The 17,747-nt window shown below is 40.3% G+C and overlaps 1 protein-coding gene across 1 annotated transcript; it reads left to right on the top strand.

Annotated features, from left to right (window-relative positions):
* The first annotated feature begins 4,667 nt into the window (after window positions 1–4,667).
* On the top strand, window positions 4,668–15,804 carry PFDN5 (prefoldin subunit 5). The gene is made up of 6 exons (XM_070934975.1): window positions 4,668–4,772; window positions 10,031–10,133; window positions 12,425–12,456; window positions 14,238–14,312; window positions 15,172–15,277; window positions 15,405–15,804. Exons 1-6 carry the CDS (start codon window positions 4,701–4,703, stop codon window positions 15,482–15,484), a joined length of 468 nt encoding a protein of 155 aa, XP_070791076.1. The 5' UTR covers window positions 4,668–4,700; the 3' UTR covers window positions 15,485–15,804.
* The last annotated feature ends 1,943 nt before the right edge of the window (window positions 15,805–17,747 follow it).

Below are 17,747 nucleotides of genomic sequence, written 5' to 3' on the forward strand. Positions count from 1 at the left end.
ATTTCTTCCTTTTCTGTGCTGAATTCAACCCATTCACATTCCAAGATAAACACTTAAGCATCATCTTCCTCTTTCTGGAGCAAAGAGCAGAATAATCGAATGTCATCCGAAAGCTTCGATCTTGCTCCCCCCATGGCTCCAGTCTCTTGTGCAGTACTCTTAACTGCCTTCTTGTCTTGTCTTTCCTGTTGTTGTTGTTGCTTTTGTTTAAGTAACTTAGATTGAGCTCGAGTTATACATTGATCCTTAACTTCAATCATCTGAAGCGAATCCAAGATTGGAGAAGATTCCAGCAAAGGCTCATCCAGAAAACCTCCTTCTGCGCCTTGCATTTCCTCTGGTTCCTGCTTAGACTGTTCTTGCAGTTCTCGTTGAGGTTGCTTCTCATCACTCTCCTTAATCTCCAAAACTGTAGATGTACGTGGGGATGGTGTTCTTTCCTTAAGAATAGTAGTGTAAAAGTGCTGTGCCTTCTCCACGGTATTCAAACGATATCTTTCTCCCTTGTATCTGAAAATTATACCAGCTGGGGCGTCCCACCGAAATGGTATCTGTAAATTTTGCAACTCCTTAACAAGAAAGCCAAATTCTTTTCTGGTTTTCAGCATTTTAGGAGGTAATTCTTTATAAATTCCAATTCGTGAGCCCCCCACTTGGACAGAGGTGTAGAAGGATTTTTGCAGGATGTCATTTCTTATTTCTCTATCTGTAAAATATATGACCACATCTCTAGGCAATTGTCTTTGTCTGGCCACCCAAGAATTGACTCTGTAAATTTTATCTATTTTGTGAAAAACCACATCAGGATTAACTTGTAGGATCTTAGCCAGGGCCTCAGAACAAACCTGTCTCAAATCCTGTCTTTCCTCTTCTCGAATTCCTCGAAGCCGTATGGCAAACTCCATTGCCCTGAATTGTATCATCACAATCTCATTTTCAACTCTTTGCATTTTATTGTCAACATCAGCAATTTTATAATCATTATCTTTCATCTTAACATTAACTTCTGATTTAAGTTCTTCAACTTTAGAATCAACTTTCATAATAAATTCTGCCAGGCCAGACGCCACTTCTGATATTTTTTTAGTCACCTTGTTTTGATTTTGTTTCACCATATCTTTAACTTCATTAATTTCCTGCATAAATTCCTGATGTGATTTTTGGAGTTTATCATCTATCTCCTGTTGAGATTTTTGAAATTTATCATCCAAAGTGTTAGAAATAAATTCTTTTAAATCTCCCACATCAAAATCTTTTTTCTGAGTCTGTATCTGTTGTGCAGGGGGAGGCTGTGCTTTATGTGTGGGAGATCCACCTCCTGTTGCCTTCGCTTCCTGCTTCTTTGAGGCCATGCTGCCACGTAGGCTAGTTTTACTAAAAAGGGAAATTCTTCTTCCTCTCCCACCTCCACAAAGACTTCTAAAAAAGTCCCCCAGATTTAATCAAATAAAAACCAAAGCAAAGCAAAGTCCAGTATTGAAAAAGGAGAAATTTCTCTCTTATTTCTCTTGTTACAAGCGAAGCAACTTCGTAGCAGTTTAAAAACTTTGTAACAAAGCAAGATGAGTTCAGCAATCCACACTCGCCCGCTCGTTAACTCTGAGGCTAGGCGCCATATTTTTACAGTTCACTTTCACTCATCCGCATTTTTCCACTCAGGTTAGAAAGCCAAAAAAACTCTAATACTTGCGATTCCGAGTTTCAGGGTTCAAGTAACGGTATGCTGCTTATTAAGGCTGATTCCTTTTCTTTCAATTTAAAGTTTCCTGTAGCCGGCTTGTTCTGCAAATGCAGACTTGTCCCACGCCGCCCGGAGTTCCAGCAGGTTGAATGGGAGCCGCTCCTGTTCCCTCCCCAGAAACTATCCCCTGGGGGGGTTGCAGGGGCTCAACCTGTGCCCTGCGATCTCTCTTCAGAAATCCTAAAGATTTTTGAAGTTTTCGAGCCGCTTCTTAGTCACGAAGCGGCTCTACAAGCGGCGGGGCTGGCGGAGCTTCAAAAGGCACCGCCACCGCCAAAGACCAGGAAACCGGAAGTCCGGATATGTTCAAGTCTTGACTGAGGATGCTCGAGCTGACTTGTCTAGACTTAGGGACTGGACAAAATATGGGAAAGAGGTAACAGTCCTGCCAGACTTTGTATTCCAACTTTCAGCAGCCCCAGTCAATATAGCCATTCACTATGGATGTTTGGGAAGGCATGCAATTTAAAATATTTGTATTCTACTAGACAACGTATACACCCCTCCTTGGAATTTTAGTTCTATCTTTATAAAAATTATAAATTAGATAAGAGTTTGTTGGCGGCATACTTGAAAATTGCTAATAAATGACTTGGTAAAAATAGAATAGAATAGAATAGAATAGAATAGAATAGAATAGAATAGAATAGAATAGAATAGAATAGAATAGAATAGAATAGAATTCTTAATTGGCCAAGTATGATTGGACACACAAGGAATTTGTCTTGATGCATACGCTCTTGGTGTACATAAAAGAAAAGATACATTCATCAAGAATCAAGGTACAACTTAAAGATAGTCATAGGGAACAAATAGGCAATCAAATCATATTAGGAAACAGACAATATAAATCTTAAGGATACCAGCAACAAGGTTATAGTCATACAGTCATAAGTGGAAGGAAATGGTATTGTACAGCTTTTTTGTATTTTTTTAGCCTTTTTATATTTTCTGTATTTTTGTAAACAATTGTGTACAGCTTCTATATTTTGGCATTTCTTTTGGCTTACCTTGGCCCCAAAATTTCCTTGTTATGCAAGATTAAGCAAGATCTTGAGTATATGAGCTGGATACCCAGAGCTGGATAAATTATTTACCATAACATGGGAAATTAACTCTTTCCTGTTTGATCTTCAGATCCCTAACTCTGTGTCAGAGCCTCTGATTTAAATTTCCAGAGGTTATGACATGGAATATATGGGGAGCAACCTTGGTTGTTATAAAGTTCTGTTTTTGCCCTGAGGAACTCTTGTTTTGATCTTAGGGAGACTTCATGTTCAGGGATGTCAATAGATGTAATCTCTGCATACACAGTAGAAGGAGACAACCCTCTCAAATCCAAATCAGCTGCATTCTTGAATCAATTGTTTCCTCTACAGTTCCTCAGATTCAAAAAGGAGATATTTAGTAAGGATATCGGATAATTTTGTATTCACTTTTAGTCAGTACTTCAAAGGCACAGGTTACTTTCTAATCTTAAATTAGTTTTACCCAGTTTGGTGTGCCCCAATCAGTTACATTGCATCAGATGAGTTACTTAGTTGACCAGGAGAACAATAGTTGAAGTCATAGTGCAGTGATGGCTAACCATTTTGCCGTCACGTGCCAAAAGCGGGGGGAGGGGGGTCGCGGATGCCTGTGCCCACATCCATAGTTCAATGTGCCCCACTTCCCGCGCATGCACACGTTACCCCCTGCTTTTGGCACGCAATGGCATGGTGGGCCCAGTAGGCCCGTTTTTCCCCCTCCCCAGGCTCCAGACGCTTTCTAGGAGCCTGGGGAGGGCAAAAACAGCCTTCCCCATCCCCCAGGAGGCCAGAAACAGCCAGTTTCCCAACTTCCGGTGGGACCGGAAGGCCTGAAAATCAGTTGGCTGGCACGTGCATGCACACTGGAGCTGAGCTAGGGCAACTCGCATGCCCACCAATATGGCTCCGCATGCCATCTCTGACACCCGTGCCATAGGTTCGCCATCACGGTCATAGTGCATCTGGAGGGGAATATAGAGGATGTACTTGTAATATAGCACAGGAGGAATTCTGGGAGTTGAAGTCCACACATCTTCAAATTGTCAAAGTTGAGAAACACTAACTAGTAAATGAGTAAGCAGACTGAGGCTGCGGTTAGATGCCGCGATGCAACAAAGACCTCAGATACCCTCCAGATGCATGGGACGGCGCTTTGCGTCATCCCCAACCAATGAGGATGGTGTCTTGAGAACTTGTGGGTGGTGTTAGATCAATATGATAGCTGTGGGAGGGGGCAGCAGGGGGCTCAATTTGCCTGATAGGGCAGGTTCAAAGATATAAGTGAACACGAACCATTTAATCACTCATAATAGAGCTAGAAATTGACCTTGGAGATCTTCTAGTCCAACCCCTTGCTCAAGCAGAAGACCCTATGTCATTTCAGACAGATGGCTGTCCAGCTTTTTCCTAAAAGCCTTCAGTGTTGGAGCACCCAGATCTTCTGAAGGCAAGCTGTTCTCACTGTTAGGAAGTTTCTCCTTAATTCCAGGTTGCTTCTCTCCTTGGATCACTTTCCATCCATTGTTTCTTGTCTTGCCTTCTGGTGCTTTGGAAAATAAGTTGACCCCCCTCCTCTTTGTGCCAAACTCTTAAATGCCGGAATACTCTTTTGTATTTGCAGAGTCCAAAAAAACAAAACGGAGTTCCGATTTTTATTTACACCCTCCAATATAGATCTGATCATCTGGATGCATGTAGTGCAATTTTTTTTTCACACATTAGCAAGGACGCTTCCGCCTTCTTAAGAAGAATGGGGGGGCGGGGCGTCCCGAGCCGTAAGCGTCTTTCTATTGGCTGGGCCGGGCGGCCCTTTCGGTTGGCCGTGAGTCACAAAGGGCGCCTTGATCATAGACTCCAAACAGCTAGAGCGAACGTCACTGCCCTCCCGAGGTGGCGTCCGCGGAGGGATCTCTCTGTCTCCGCCTCCTAAGATGGCGCAGCAGGTGAACATCGCGGAGCTCTCCTTGCCGCAGCTGGAAGTGTTGAAAACCCAGCTGGATCAGGTGAAAAAGCGGAGGGTGGGCGTAGGCGTGTAAGGCTCAATCGTCATCGCGGCTGCCGGCCCAGGAATGTGGGGAGGGAGATGGGGACTGGCGCTTGGTCAGCTCGGCGTGGGATGGAGGTGGGGGGGTGTCATTTCGACACCGAGATCGGGGTGATGGGGGTTTCCTCCACTTGGTCTTCGGAAGCCAAGGGATGGGCGAAGGAGGTGAGAGTTGGGAGCGAAACGTCCTGGCAGGCGCCCGGTTGGGGTGGATGCTCATGCTGAGCCCGCCTATTAGAAAGAAAGAAAGGGAAGGAAAGACGGAAAGGGAAGGAAAGAGAAAGAAAGAAGGGAGGGGGGAGAGAGAGAGAGAGAGAAAGGAAAGAAAGAAAGAAAGAAAGAAAGAGAAAGAAAGAAAGAAAGAAAGAAAGAAAGACCCTTGGTAGTACAGTGGTCTAAGGCACCCTGTTATTAAGCTGGTTATTAAGACCAGCTGCCTGCAATTACTGCAGGTTCGAATCTCACCAGGCTCAAGGTTGACTCAGCCTTCCATCCTTTCTAAGGTAGGTAAATTGAGGACCCAGTTGTGGGGGCAATAAGCTGACTTTGTATAAATATACAAAAGAATGAAGACTATTGCTTTAGCACATTGTAAGCTGCCCTGAGTCTCCGGAGAAGGGCGGCATATAAATCAAATTTAAAAAAAACAAAAAACCATTGAACTCTGTATCACCCCCAGATAAGCATGAGTAAGGCTGCAGCCATCCGACTTTCTCTGAATCTCAAGTGAATAAAAGAGAGGGAGAAGGAAAGGAAGGCAATGGGTAATTGCTGCCTGCAGTATATAAGTCTAAATGCTATTGCTAATAGGATTTTGCCTGTGGCTATCACGGACCATCGTTTGGCCCCAGCGGTCTTTGTCTTCTTAACGTTCACTGTTAAGTTCTGTGCGTTAAGATTGCAAGATGCAACCCGGAAACTCAGAGAGAGGTACCAGTTAAATCCTCAATTTACCGCCATAATCGAGGTCTAAAATTTCGGGCGCTAATGGAGACATTTGTTAAGTGAGTTTTTCCCCATTGTACGCCTCTTCTGGCTGCATTTCTTAAGGGAATCGCTCCAGTTCTTAAATTAGTAACCCGATTGTTAAGTGAATCTGGTTTCCCCCCATTGATTTTGCTTGCCAAAAGGTTGCCAAAGGGGATCACATGATCCCGGGACACTTGCGACCATCATAAATGTGAGTCAAGCATCCGAATGTAAATCACGTGACCATGGGGATGCTGCAATGGAGACAACCATTGCATGCCACAACCCCGTGTCTTTCTGGGGGCTGCTAATACAGGTAGTCCTCAATTTAACAGCAGTTCATGTAGAGACCGTTGAAAGTTACAACAGCACTGAAAAAAGTGACTTACAACCATTTTTCACACTTAATGACCATTGCAGCATCCCCATGGTCACTTGCTTTACATTCAGATGCTTGACAACAGATTCACATTTATGACTGTTGCAATGTCCCAGAGTCCTGGGTTTCCCCTTTTGCAACCTTCTGGCAAGCAAAATCATTGGGGAAGTCAGATTCATTTAACAACAGAGACCGTCTTCTGCCACCAGTAGCCTCCCACCGGCCAGTCCGCTCCCACAGAGAGGGTCTCAGGGTGCCATCGGCCAAATTATGTCGGCTGGCGACACCCAGGGGGAGGGCCTTCTCTGTGGGAGCCCCTGCCCTTTGGAATGAACTGCCCCCAGAAATTCGTAAAATCTCTGATCTCCGTGTATTTCGCTGTGCCCTCAAAACCTTGTTGTTCCGCCAGGCTGGGCTATCAAGGTAAAGATTTTAATTGGTTTTTAAAAATGGGATTTTAAATTTGGGGTTTTAAATTGAGCCTATCATTTAAATAATTTTAATTATTTTTAAATTTTGTCTGTCTTTGTGCTTTTAATCAGGCTGTACACTGCCCTGAGTCCTTCGGGAGAAGGGCGGTATAGAAATAAAATAAATAAATAAATAATAAATAAACTGTCTTACTAATTTAAGAACTACAGTGATTCCTTAATAAATGTGTCAAGAAGAGATGTACAATGGAGTGAAACTTAACAAATGTCTTACGTAGCAACAGAAATGCTGGCCTCAATTGTGGCCATAAATTGAGGAATACCTGCGTACCTCTGAGTCTCCAGGTTGTATCTTCAAGTCTGAACCTCAGGAGTTGGGCAATTTGTAGATAGGTAGTTTTTAAATGGAAATATATATGAGTATATAGGAATATGACCTTCGCTCTTTCCGCCGTGACCTCAAAACATGGCTATTTGGCCTGGCCGGATTGGACTGAAGGGGTTTTTAAAGGGGATTGTATTGGTTTTTATATTTGAATACTGAATTTTATGTGTTTTTTATCGTTGTGAGCCACCCTGAGTCCTTTGGGAGAGACTTACTTAGATGTTCTCCAGCTTTGGGTTTTATATAGCATGCTAGGCAACCCCTTACCCCATCAGTCCTTTAAAAACTCAGTATGTTCTCTTGGAAATGCCTTGCTTAATTCGACTGTTTGGGGTCACTGAGCTTTGCCTTTTTCCCCAAAAAATGTACATAAATTGTGCAGTTTTTTGGCAAATTTGTCACTTAATTTCAGATGCCATAGGAAGATCAGGTAGAAATCATGTCTCTCCTCTTCTCAAAATGAGTATCCTAAATAATTTCACCTCTCCACAAATAGTTTTATATAATACTTTTAATATTTGGAGTGCTTTATCCTGAATATTTTCTCCATCATTCCTGCAATATTTCAATATAAAGGCCAAACACATTTTCTGTTACTGTATAAATTAAAGAGAGGAGGGTCTGTGCTTAGATCATATTGCTTTGTTAGTGGCTTTCTAAATGAAGTGAGATGTGAATTCAAAAGGTATGGTTGCCCTTGCTTTAAGAGACTTGAAATTCACAATCTCCTGTTTGACAATCCACTCTTGTTAATGTGAAAAATGGATTCAAAAATAGCTTTAATGTGGAACTGGAAGACACAGGGAAGGGATGGTGTATTCTTTGCGAATGTCACTGACTTAAATGACACCCACAAATATAGGATGGAAAACTGGAAATCTCAAGCCTCTTCTCTCAGCAGCCTTCTTGTTTTTTAAATGTTGATTCTGTCTCCTTCAGGTTAGCAACTTGACAGTTGGTTTGGTTTCATTCTTTTCCGAGGGGGGAGGGGGAGAGGGGGTGGTTCACATAGTATCCTTCCACCAACCCTTTGTGTGCGAGACAGGGGACTCTTTGCTGTGTTTCTAGATATTAAAAGATTTAAAAATTAAGGGGAATTAAGTTTCATAATCCGGGGCATGTAGTTTAGAGGCTTTTGACTAGAGCTCTCAGCACTATCCCCCATCCTTGTTGTGATAGACCAACCTCATCAGGCAGGAAAGGAAGGACAAAGGGAATGGGAAAACTATAATACATGTAGTCCTCAACTTACGACCACAAATGAGCCCAATGTTTCTGTTGCTGAGAAATTTGTTAAGTGAATTTTGCCCCATTTTATGACTTTTCGTACTGCATTTGTTAAGTGAATCACTGCAGTTCTTAAATTAGCAACACAGTAGTTAAGTGAATCTGATTTCCCCACCGATTTTGCTTGTCAGAAGGTCGCAAAAGGGGATCGCTGGGACACTGCAACGGTCATAAATATGAACTGGTTGCCAAGCATCTGAATTTTGATTGCATGACCATGGGGATGCTGCAATGGTCATAAGTCTGAAAAATGATGATCAGTCACTTTTTTCAGTGCCATTCTAACTTCGAACGGTCACTAAATGAACTGTTGTAAATCGAAGACCACTTGTAATTCTTTTGAACTTGAGATATTAACATATAAAGCTTCCCTACTAAAGATGTTAAGTATGGAGTTCCCTTGATCAAGATCAGCAACCAAACAAACAGAAAGACAACAAACCAAACAAAATGAATACATTTGAAATAATAGAAAATATATGTAGCTCGGGTTGTAGATTTTGGCAGTGGTTTGTTCTCCGAGCTTGCCATTTAGCTCGTGAGCATTTTGTTAGCAGACTAGATAACAACTTCAGCGGGACTTTGCATGAAGTATCTTGTTCCGTTTCTCTTTCGTTTATAGAGGTCTTATGTGGTGGTACTGTCAGTTGGTCACGTGACCGGCTGTTTACGTGGCACAAAAATTAACTGGTGCGGTGGTTGGTTCCGTTGTTGGATGATATTTCCTAATTTAATGCTTATGGAATACGGAGGAGGACAGGAAAGAGAAATTCATGCAGGATTAAAATGAGTGAGGCTAGTAGTGGTTGATTTTGTTGTTAGGCAATTCTAAGTGCCTTGTGTGTTTAAGGATCTAGCTGGAAAGGATCCAACTAGAAAGTATGTTTTAACTGGATATGTTGTGAATAAATTAAATTTAATTCTTGGGGTTAAGACCTCATTCTAATTTTTCTAAGAATCCCAGGACTATAGTTTTGATTTTTAAAGTCTATGTTCTCCTACTTTAAGAAAAAAAAAAGATAACTGCTTCATATGATAATCTTACATAGTTTAATTGTCCACTAGACTGGTTATAGAAAGATTATATGGCAAAAATTTATGCAGTTAGTATTTGAGGCAACTTTTGTCTCTCATTCCCTATGCGTCCTGTTATCCTTTAAATTATACGTTTCAGTTCACTAATGAAGTCCTTAAGGAACCAGATGCTTTGATTTTCATTGCTCAATGTTAAGGCAAGCTTAGGATAAACATTAGATGTTCTTGTAGTCCCTTTCAAATGTTGCTGAATTACAGCTCACAACATTGTTCAACATCAACAATGTGGTTGGAAATTTTAACAACTTCAGAAACGCTACAGATTCTCCACCCTAATTTAGACACTATGCTTCCGCACATGGAAATGCTTGTAGTCCAGTTCTTCCCAAATGGTCGTATGTTGAAAAAAGCCAAAATATTTCATTGGGGGAAAGAGGAAATTGTGGTTAACGACCACTCTTGTGAATTTTGTAGCCCTAACATCTCCATCATTTTCTTGCAAAGTATCTGCTAGCTGGTGAAACTTCATCATAAAAAGATGATAAAACTTTTTGATGAGAACAGAACAGACACATTTAAATAAAATAATTGCCTCATTTCTCAATGCACTAAATATTACAGTGACAAAATTTTCTAAGACTGTTTTAGAATGTCTAATCCAACAATTGTTTGGAAGCTGAGAGTGTGGCCTTCATTGCTGAACTCTTTGAGTTTTATTTTTTTTTTTCCAGGAAGTTGAATTCCTTTCTTCGTCCATTGCACAACTTAAGGTGGTACAGACAAAATATGTGGAAGCAAAGGACTGTCTGAATGTATTAAATAAAAGTAACGAAGGCAAGTAATAACTCCCTTTTTAAAATCTCTTTTCTTATGTAGCCTCAGCTCAGTCTTGAAAATGTGCTTGAATTTTTTTATGGGAAACCTTGGTTTTGCCGGACTGCAACTCCTAACATTCCTCCTTATTGGCTGTGCTGGCTAATGCTGGGATGGGTTTTACACCTGCCAGGCCAGAGGTTTCCCAACTGTCTTTATGACCTAATGAGATTCTATACGTAAAGGAGGATAGGCTTGCAATCCAGTTCTACATACCGTATTTCTCAGAGTATAAGACGCACCAGAGTATAAGACGCACCTTAGTTTTTGGGGTGGAAAATAAGAAATAAGCTGATTGGCAGGTAGATCAGCCAGAATACCCCCAATCAGCTGTTCTCAGGGGTGAATTTTAGTAACAGGTTGTGAGCTCTGTGCCTTGCTTTTTTTTTGCTTTTTTTCCTGCCTCTGAAAGCCTCTAAAACAGAGCTTCAGAAAAAAAGCCTCTGAAGCTCTGTTTGGGGACTTCTTTTCTGAAGCTTCATTTGTGATGCTTTTTTCAGCCTCTGAAACCTCCATTTGAGAAGCTGGGTGGGGCAACATTCGGAGTTTGTACCCAGATTTTCACCCTCTTTTTTGGGGGAAAAAGGTGCATTTTATACTCCGAAAAATACAGTATATCTTCTGAGAAGCTGTACTCTCTTGAGTTTTAGATAAGTGGGTGAAAGATTGCATCCTTGTCAGTTCGGAAATAGAATTAGTACTGGTCCTCAGCTCCTCTTGTCTAGAAGATTCTTCTCTGTTTTGATTATAATGTTACAGTGATTGGCTGAAGTTTCATTGGTACATTTTAGGGGTCATCTAAGGTAAAGGTAAAGGTTCCCCTCGCACATATGTGCTAGTCGTTCCCGACTCTAGGGGGCGGTGCTCATCTCCGTTTCAAAGCCGAAGAGCCAGCACTGTCCAAAGTCGTCTCCATGGTCATGTGGCCGATATGACTAAACGCCAAAGGCGCACAGAATGCTGTTGCCTTCCCACCAGAGGTGGTCCCTATTTTTCTACTTGAATTTTTTACATGCTTTCGAACTACTAGGTTGGCAGAAGCAGGGACAAGTAACGGGAGCTCATCCCTTTACACGGCACTAGGGATTCAAACCACTGAACTGACGACCTTTCGATTGACAAGTTCAGCTCCTTAGGCACTGAGCCATCATGTCCCGTTAGGGGTCATCTAGTTTGAGATTACTCATCTGTGATTTAAATAACTAAGAACTGGAAAAAATGTTATAAAAACTGCTATATCTGATCCCTGCTACTGACCTACAGTACATACCAACTTTAAACCAAGAATTTTCACTCCCTAATTTTTCTTCGTGAAGTAAGGAAAAGAGAACACAAGAAATTAGAAACTGGTATGTTTGATACTCTAAAATAATGTTTCTTAAACTTTTTTTTTCTCTCCGGAGTTTCTATGTCTCAGATTCATTAACAAAAAAATATTTTGAATTCAATTGAACTGTTTCTGAAATATTATTACATATCAGTTCTGCTGATTGGGAGAATAGTTCTAGGCATTTCCCCCTTATTTATTTTTCTATTCTATATTATAGCTTCACAGCAATTAATAAAATAGTAGGTGCCATGTAAAACAGACAATTATGTGTTAACATGGCCCAAGTGTTTCCAAAATATTCAGATTTTAAGATGCTGTTGAAATATTTATTTATTTATTTATATTTTATCTCGAATTTATATACCGCACCTTCTCCCGAGGGACTCAGGGCAGTGTACAGCCAGATAAAAGCATACAATATAAACATTAAAAACAGTTAAAAGGATATATATTAATTTGGCCCCAATTTAAGATAACAGACCAATTAAAAATTAAAAAATATTTAAAAAATAACAGTAACATCAGTGTTAATTAAACACCTGAGATGAGGACATTCATTCTATTTATTGGGGCATAGGTGAAATGGCATTCCCCTGCATCTTCACACAATGGACAGTTTCTAATGGTCTCAGCAGTAGAAGCTGAGGAAAAAACGCCCTTAGCAGACCTTAATATCTATATTAATAAATCCTGAAGGTGTCCTTCCTCGAGTGTTATGGTTCTAAAGAATTTACAACCTTTGCAGAACAATCACCAACAGTTTAGATCATATTAGAACTACATGTTGCCAGCTAGCATGATTTGTTTAATACGGTAAATGGGCTGTTCTAGCTGCTATATTCTACATTAGTTATAGTTTGTCCTTTTATAGGGTAGCCTTATCTAAAACACATTGCAAAACCTATTTTTCTCCTCTGCTTAGGTAAAGAGCTACTGGTTCCACTCTCCAGCTCTGTATCCTTTTTTACAAAATAATAATATCCTGGAACAGCTTCAACTTTTTAACTTTTTCTTCCTCAGAAGTATAGTAATTTGTAATAATTCTAATAATTTGTCAGTGGGATTAATCAGTTTACTGTTTAGTGAGTTATTATTATTTCAGTGAGCCCAAATGTGTTTTGCCACTTCTAAAAGAGAAACACAGTTTGCACAGGCTAGTTATTCTGTCATCATTTCTGATGAGAGCAAATCTAGAAGCAAACCTTGGAAGCTGTAGACTTCTATACAGTATGTTGGGCTCAGTTAGAGGTTTTGTGTGGGAGGGCGGGAAGGAAGGAAGGAAGGAAGATAGGTAGGTAGGTAGGTAGGTCTAATCAAAGTTAATAAGAAATGAGAATCCCTTCAGAATAATGCCAAACTTTTCAGCAGAAAACAGTTGGCATGTTTGTATGACATATTGATCGCAGTTTATGATGAAGCATAATGTGTGAACCACTGCTTTGTCTGGCTCTGTAATATGCTTTCTGTTGTGACTTCCACCAGTTGCTCAACTGAAAAATAAAAAGAAATGCTTCTATCGCAACTGAAAGTGCAATCTGATGACACACTAATGGTATTTTCAGAAGTCTCAGAACCTTATACCATAGAGGTTCCGTTTTAAGTATTGATGAACTGTTTTTGTACACAAAATTGCAGCACTTTGAAGCGATCATATACCAACATCCAAAACTGTACCAAGAATAGAGGAAGAGAAACTACCTTAGAGTGCTCTGTTGTAGTGCAACCTCTAATTCCTACATTAGATCAAACTTTCCACTAAGAAAATAATAGAAAATAACCAAGAACTGTCTCTTATTTCTGTGTTTCTAATTCAAGTTCTCCAAGAGAAAAATCTGTTTTTTTAAGGGGGAGAGAATCTTTTCATTCAACTCATGTTGTATTAGTGTAAATGAATTTCCTCCTGCAGCCTTCTGTTAAATGATATTTTTGCAGATTAGTTCTGTACTATGATTTGGATGGAACCTCTGTGACTTACCTTGATTATAACATTTGGGATTTTTTAAGACACTAGAGAAGCAAAAGAAACTTTTAATATGGAACCACATAGGTTACACAAACATGAACCCTTCAGAATCGCCTGTTTTCTAAAATTGGAGAGCACTAGAATTGTGTCCTTTACTTAGAACAGGGGTGTCAAACTCGCATTGTCACATCATCATGTGACGTATCATGACCTTTTTCCCCTTTGCTAAAACGGGGGTGGGCCTGGCCAGCATGTGATACATCCGGCCCGTGGGCTGCAAGTTTGACAACCGTGACTTAGAGAGCATAGCACAGGTGGGGAGGTGTATTTTGTTGTGAGTATATTTTTAGATACAGATGGCAACCTCTGGCTCAATTAAAAAATAACTGTGAGCTTAGATCTCCCCTATTTAAAGGGGAGACAACCAGGAATTACAGGCTGGTATAAAGTGATCTCATAGAACTATTAACGTAAATCAGCCAAAACAAAAGCTCCAAACAATTTCAAAAGTACTATTGTTTTGCAATTTTTATTTTATTTAGTGAAGAAAATACTGATGCCATGCTTTATAATATTACTTCAGCTATTATAACGATTCCGTCCAATATTGTTTCTTCATCAGCATGAGGGTTATGACCTAGCAATGCTTGTGACTTTTTTACTTTCTCCAATGGGGGATTTTCTCTTTGGACTAGAAATTTAATTCTTTTTTTCTCTTGATTGTGCTTGATTCTTCCGAGCTCTTGTGCTTTTCCTTAACCTTTCTTTACAGATGTATGTTCCTGGGAAGCTTTCTGATGGGAGCCATGTATTGTTAGATGTAGGGACAGGTTACTATGTAGAAAAGGTAAGACATTTTTCATTTCTCTGAGGCTATTGTTGAAGGAGCGGCACAATTCCAAGGAGGCCACAATCCCTAATTTAACATCACAGGAAATGCAGAGATCTGGTTTTCCATCATAGAGGCACAGTTGTACAGGAAGTCCTTGACTTACAACTGTAATTGAGCATTGGATTACTGTTACAAATCGGACCTCAATCAGCATCATTAAGCCAGAGGCTTTAAAAGAATGAGCCTCTGTTCGTGTGGACCCATGAATAAGAAGCTCTTAGGAAGAATGCCTACTGGCATTCAGGCATCTCACGGGTAAGATAGCACCGCCTGAAAAAATTCCTTTCAGAAGCAACCAGCCGCTTCGGTGATCCCTGGCTGACACACTAAATAAATAAATCTTAGGAAGCCTCTCTGGTCTGATTTTTACACAGGTTGTGAAAAAAGGCACGTTTCTTATGTATAAGATGCAACAAAAGCCATCTTCAAAAGAATTAACAGAGAATTCTAATCTTGGCAAAGATAACCAAATTTAAATAGTCTTTTCATTTCATTCATTTTCATATGTCTCTATATGCCACCAAAGTATCTTGCTGCTGACCCCAGCTGATCCCATCCCATTTCCATTATATACAGAGGCAGGTGGTAAAAGGGATTGAAAGCCATTTAGCATTCTCTGAACCTTCCAGAAAACACCCAGTTCTGCCCGCTATTGACTGAAAAAATACAAGCCAAAATCTGATTGGGAAAATCATCCAAAGCAATGAATTTGGATTTATCACAGTAGCAGTTGCAAGGTGCTAGCTGGGCATTCTCAGTTGACAAAGCCATTTGATTGTAAACAGTGGAGTAACAGCGCCTTTGATCTTGGCAGACAGTGGATGAGGCTAGAGACTTCTTCAAGAGGAAGATTGATTTCCTGACAAAGCAAATAGAGAAAATCCAGCCAGCATTGCAGGAGAAGCATGCAATGAAACAAGGTAGGCCTTAGCAGCAGGCAAAAACTGAGAAGTGCAAAAACTGTAAATATAACTCCATCTGATTCTGATTATCGAAATTACTGCTCAAATGCTTTCCTGACTCAGTTTGGTTTCTTTTCTTTTACAGCTGTAATAGAAACGATGAACCAAAAGATTCAGCAACTGACAGCAGCAGGTGCATCACAAATGTTGCCAACAAAGGCCTAGCAAAGATGACTCCCTTGCCCACCTATTATTTTGTGATGGTCAAAACATCTGGAGGGAAGCAGCATTCCTGCTGCATGCAGCTGAAAGGGGAGGGTGGGAGGGTAAGGGGATGACAATTTTCTGTTAAAACAAATATGGGAATGTTTCTGTTTTGGGGAATGATAACATCTTGAGGATCACATCTGCTCAACTTGTTGACTTTTCAGATGTTATGTTATGTTAGTTATGGCACCTGGAGGTCATCTTTCATAAGATGCCCAGTGAAATGCAATGCTTGTAAATGGAATTGTACAAAATAAATAGAACAAAGCAAGTAATAATTGCATATTGACTAACGCATTGCTGCCCAGAAAGCTCTATGGCCCACCTGATTTTGTTTTGTTAAGGTTCTTTTGATTTAAAAAAAAATGGATGTAATCATTTTGAGTTAACAACTTTAGTTTGAAGAATACTTCTGGATTTGGTTTGTGTCCTGAAGGTACTGTTGGAAAATAAAAGTTAAGAGAGACCTGCAGATCACTGCATTGTTTAGAAGCATTCTACCTGTCAAGAAAAAAGGGAAAGGTATGCTTCTATGATAGAGGACTAGAGAGAGGAATGGGGCAGTGCTTTATCAATCTGTGGTCTGTGGACCCCTGATCGGGCGTGATGTCATCAGGGGTCCGCAAAGGTTTGAAGAAATGTTATGATTTAAATCTTAGTGCTGTTGTTGAGTTATTAAGAGTTAATTATTAATAACAAACACACTACTGTTTCTGGCTGAGATAGGTCATAGCCACTGGTAGTCCAAGCTAGCCTGGTTCTGTTTTTAGAATGATAAAAGATGGAATTCCTCAACTAGCAGATGCTTGTCAAAAATGGAATGCCACGCCACTTACAAGCTTTCCTGGAATCTCGATTGGCCACTGTTAAAGCAGGAATAAAGATACAGTTTTGATTCCTGAGAGGCCAATCCAGGCCAGTATTCTATTCCAGAGAAGTCTGATGGATGTTTATTAAAAGCAGAAAATAAGTACATCAACAACTCCATAAGCTGACTGTAGAACCTTCTGTCATTTATCCATCTCACAACAGTTTTTGCTAATACTCCCCAGTTCTTTTTGGGTTAATGTTTCTTTGTCTCATTTTATTTATTAGTATTTTTTTTCTATCATTCCTTTATTACTTTTATAAATAATTCAAGGCAGTGAACATACATAATGCTCCTTCCTCCTATTTTTTGTAGAACAACCCCATGAGGTAGGATGGGCTGAGAGAGTGAGTGGCCCAAAGTCATTCAGCTGACTTTTATACCTAAGTCAGGACAAACAGGCAATAGTGCCTTGTCACTTACTTAGCCAAACCTGTATTAGGTGGAATGAGCCAATCTGAAAGTATTTCCTTTCTCAGAATTAAACTCTAGCTCATTCCCTGGTTATCTCCCACCTTACTACCAGACTATTTCATCCTGCCTTTTTTTAAAAAAAGCATTCCACTTTTGTCCAGAACTCTACTGTCTGAGGCACTCTACTGCCTCTCAAATCCTGACATGAGGTTTCATTAAAAGTACACAAAATATTTAGAATACAAACAGCTCAAGATGGGTTATTTTCACTTTGGTGGATGCTTCCCAAGCGGGATCCTGTGGTTTGAACACCAGGTTTTGGACACTGGTTTTTAAGGACACCAGTTTTGATATTTCATCATTTCAAAAGGGAAATCATAGCTCTATTTTGCAATTTTCCTCTGAATTTGAGCAACATGGGTTCTTAAGTCTGCAAAAAAATGTTTCAAGGGTGATAAGCAAGGGAAACGGTTGCTGTTTTCTTAGAACACCCACTCTAAAAATAGCAATAGCACTTAAGACTTATATACCGTTTCACAGTGCTTTACAGCCTTCTCTAAGTGGTTTACAGTGTCAGCATATTGCCCCTGACAATCTGGGTCCTCATTTTACCAACCTCAGATGGGTGGAAGGCTCAGTCAACTTTGAGCCTGGTGAAAATCAAACTGCTGAATTGCTGGCGATTGGCAGTCAGCAGAATTAGCCTGCAATACTGCATTCTGATTACTGCGCCACCACAGCTCTCTCTTAACTTTATAAACTCACAGCTACAGGTAAGAACCTTTGATTTAGTATCTTAATGCTGACAATTTCCCCGAAAATAAGACATCCCCTAATAATAACGCCTATCGGGCTTTTGAGTGCATGCACTAAAATAAGCCTGTCCCAAAAACAAGCCCTCCCCAAAAATATTTAAACACAGAGCTGGAAATCAGGTAA

Source organism: Pituophis catenifer, unplaced genomic scaffold, assembly GCF_029215685.1.
Source record: "Pituophis catenifer annectens isolate HBS135680 unplaced genomic scaffold, rPitCat1.0.hap2 SCAF_2, whole genome shotgun sequence".
Taxonomy (NCBI): Eukaryota; Metazoa; Chordata; class Lepidosauria; order Squamata; family Colubridae; genus Pituophis; species Pituophis catenifer.

What these genes read in the sequence shown, in the direction of transcription:
- PFDN5 (XM_070934975.1), top strand. Translation starts at nt 4,701, where the DNA reads ATGGCGCAGCAGGTGAACATCGCGGAGCTCTCCTTGCCGCAGCTGGAA. An exon ending in TGAAAACCCAGCTGGATCAG is followed by an intron (nt 4,773 to 10,030) that starts GTGAAAAAGCGG and finishes TTTTTTTTCCAG; the next exon opens with GAAGTTGAATTCCTTTCTTC. An exon ending in TGGTTCCACTCTCCAGCTCT is followed by an intron (nt 12,457 to 14,237) that starts GTATCCTTTTTT and finishes CTTTCTTTACAG; the next exon opens with ATGTATGTTCCTGGGAAGCT.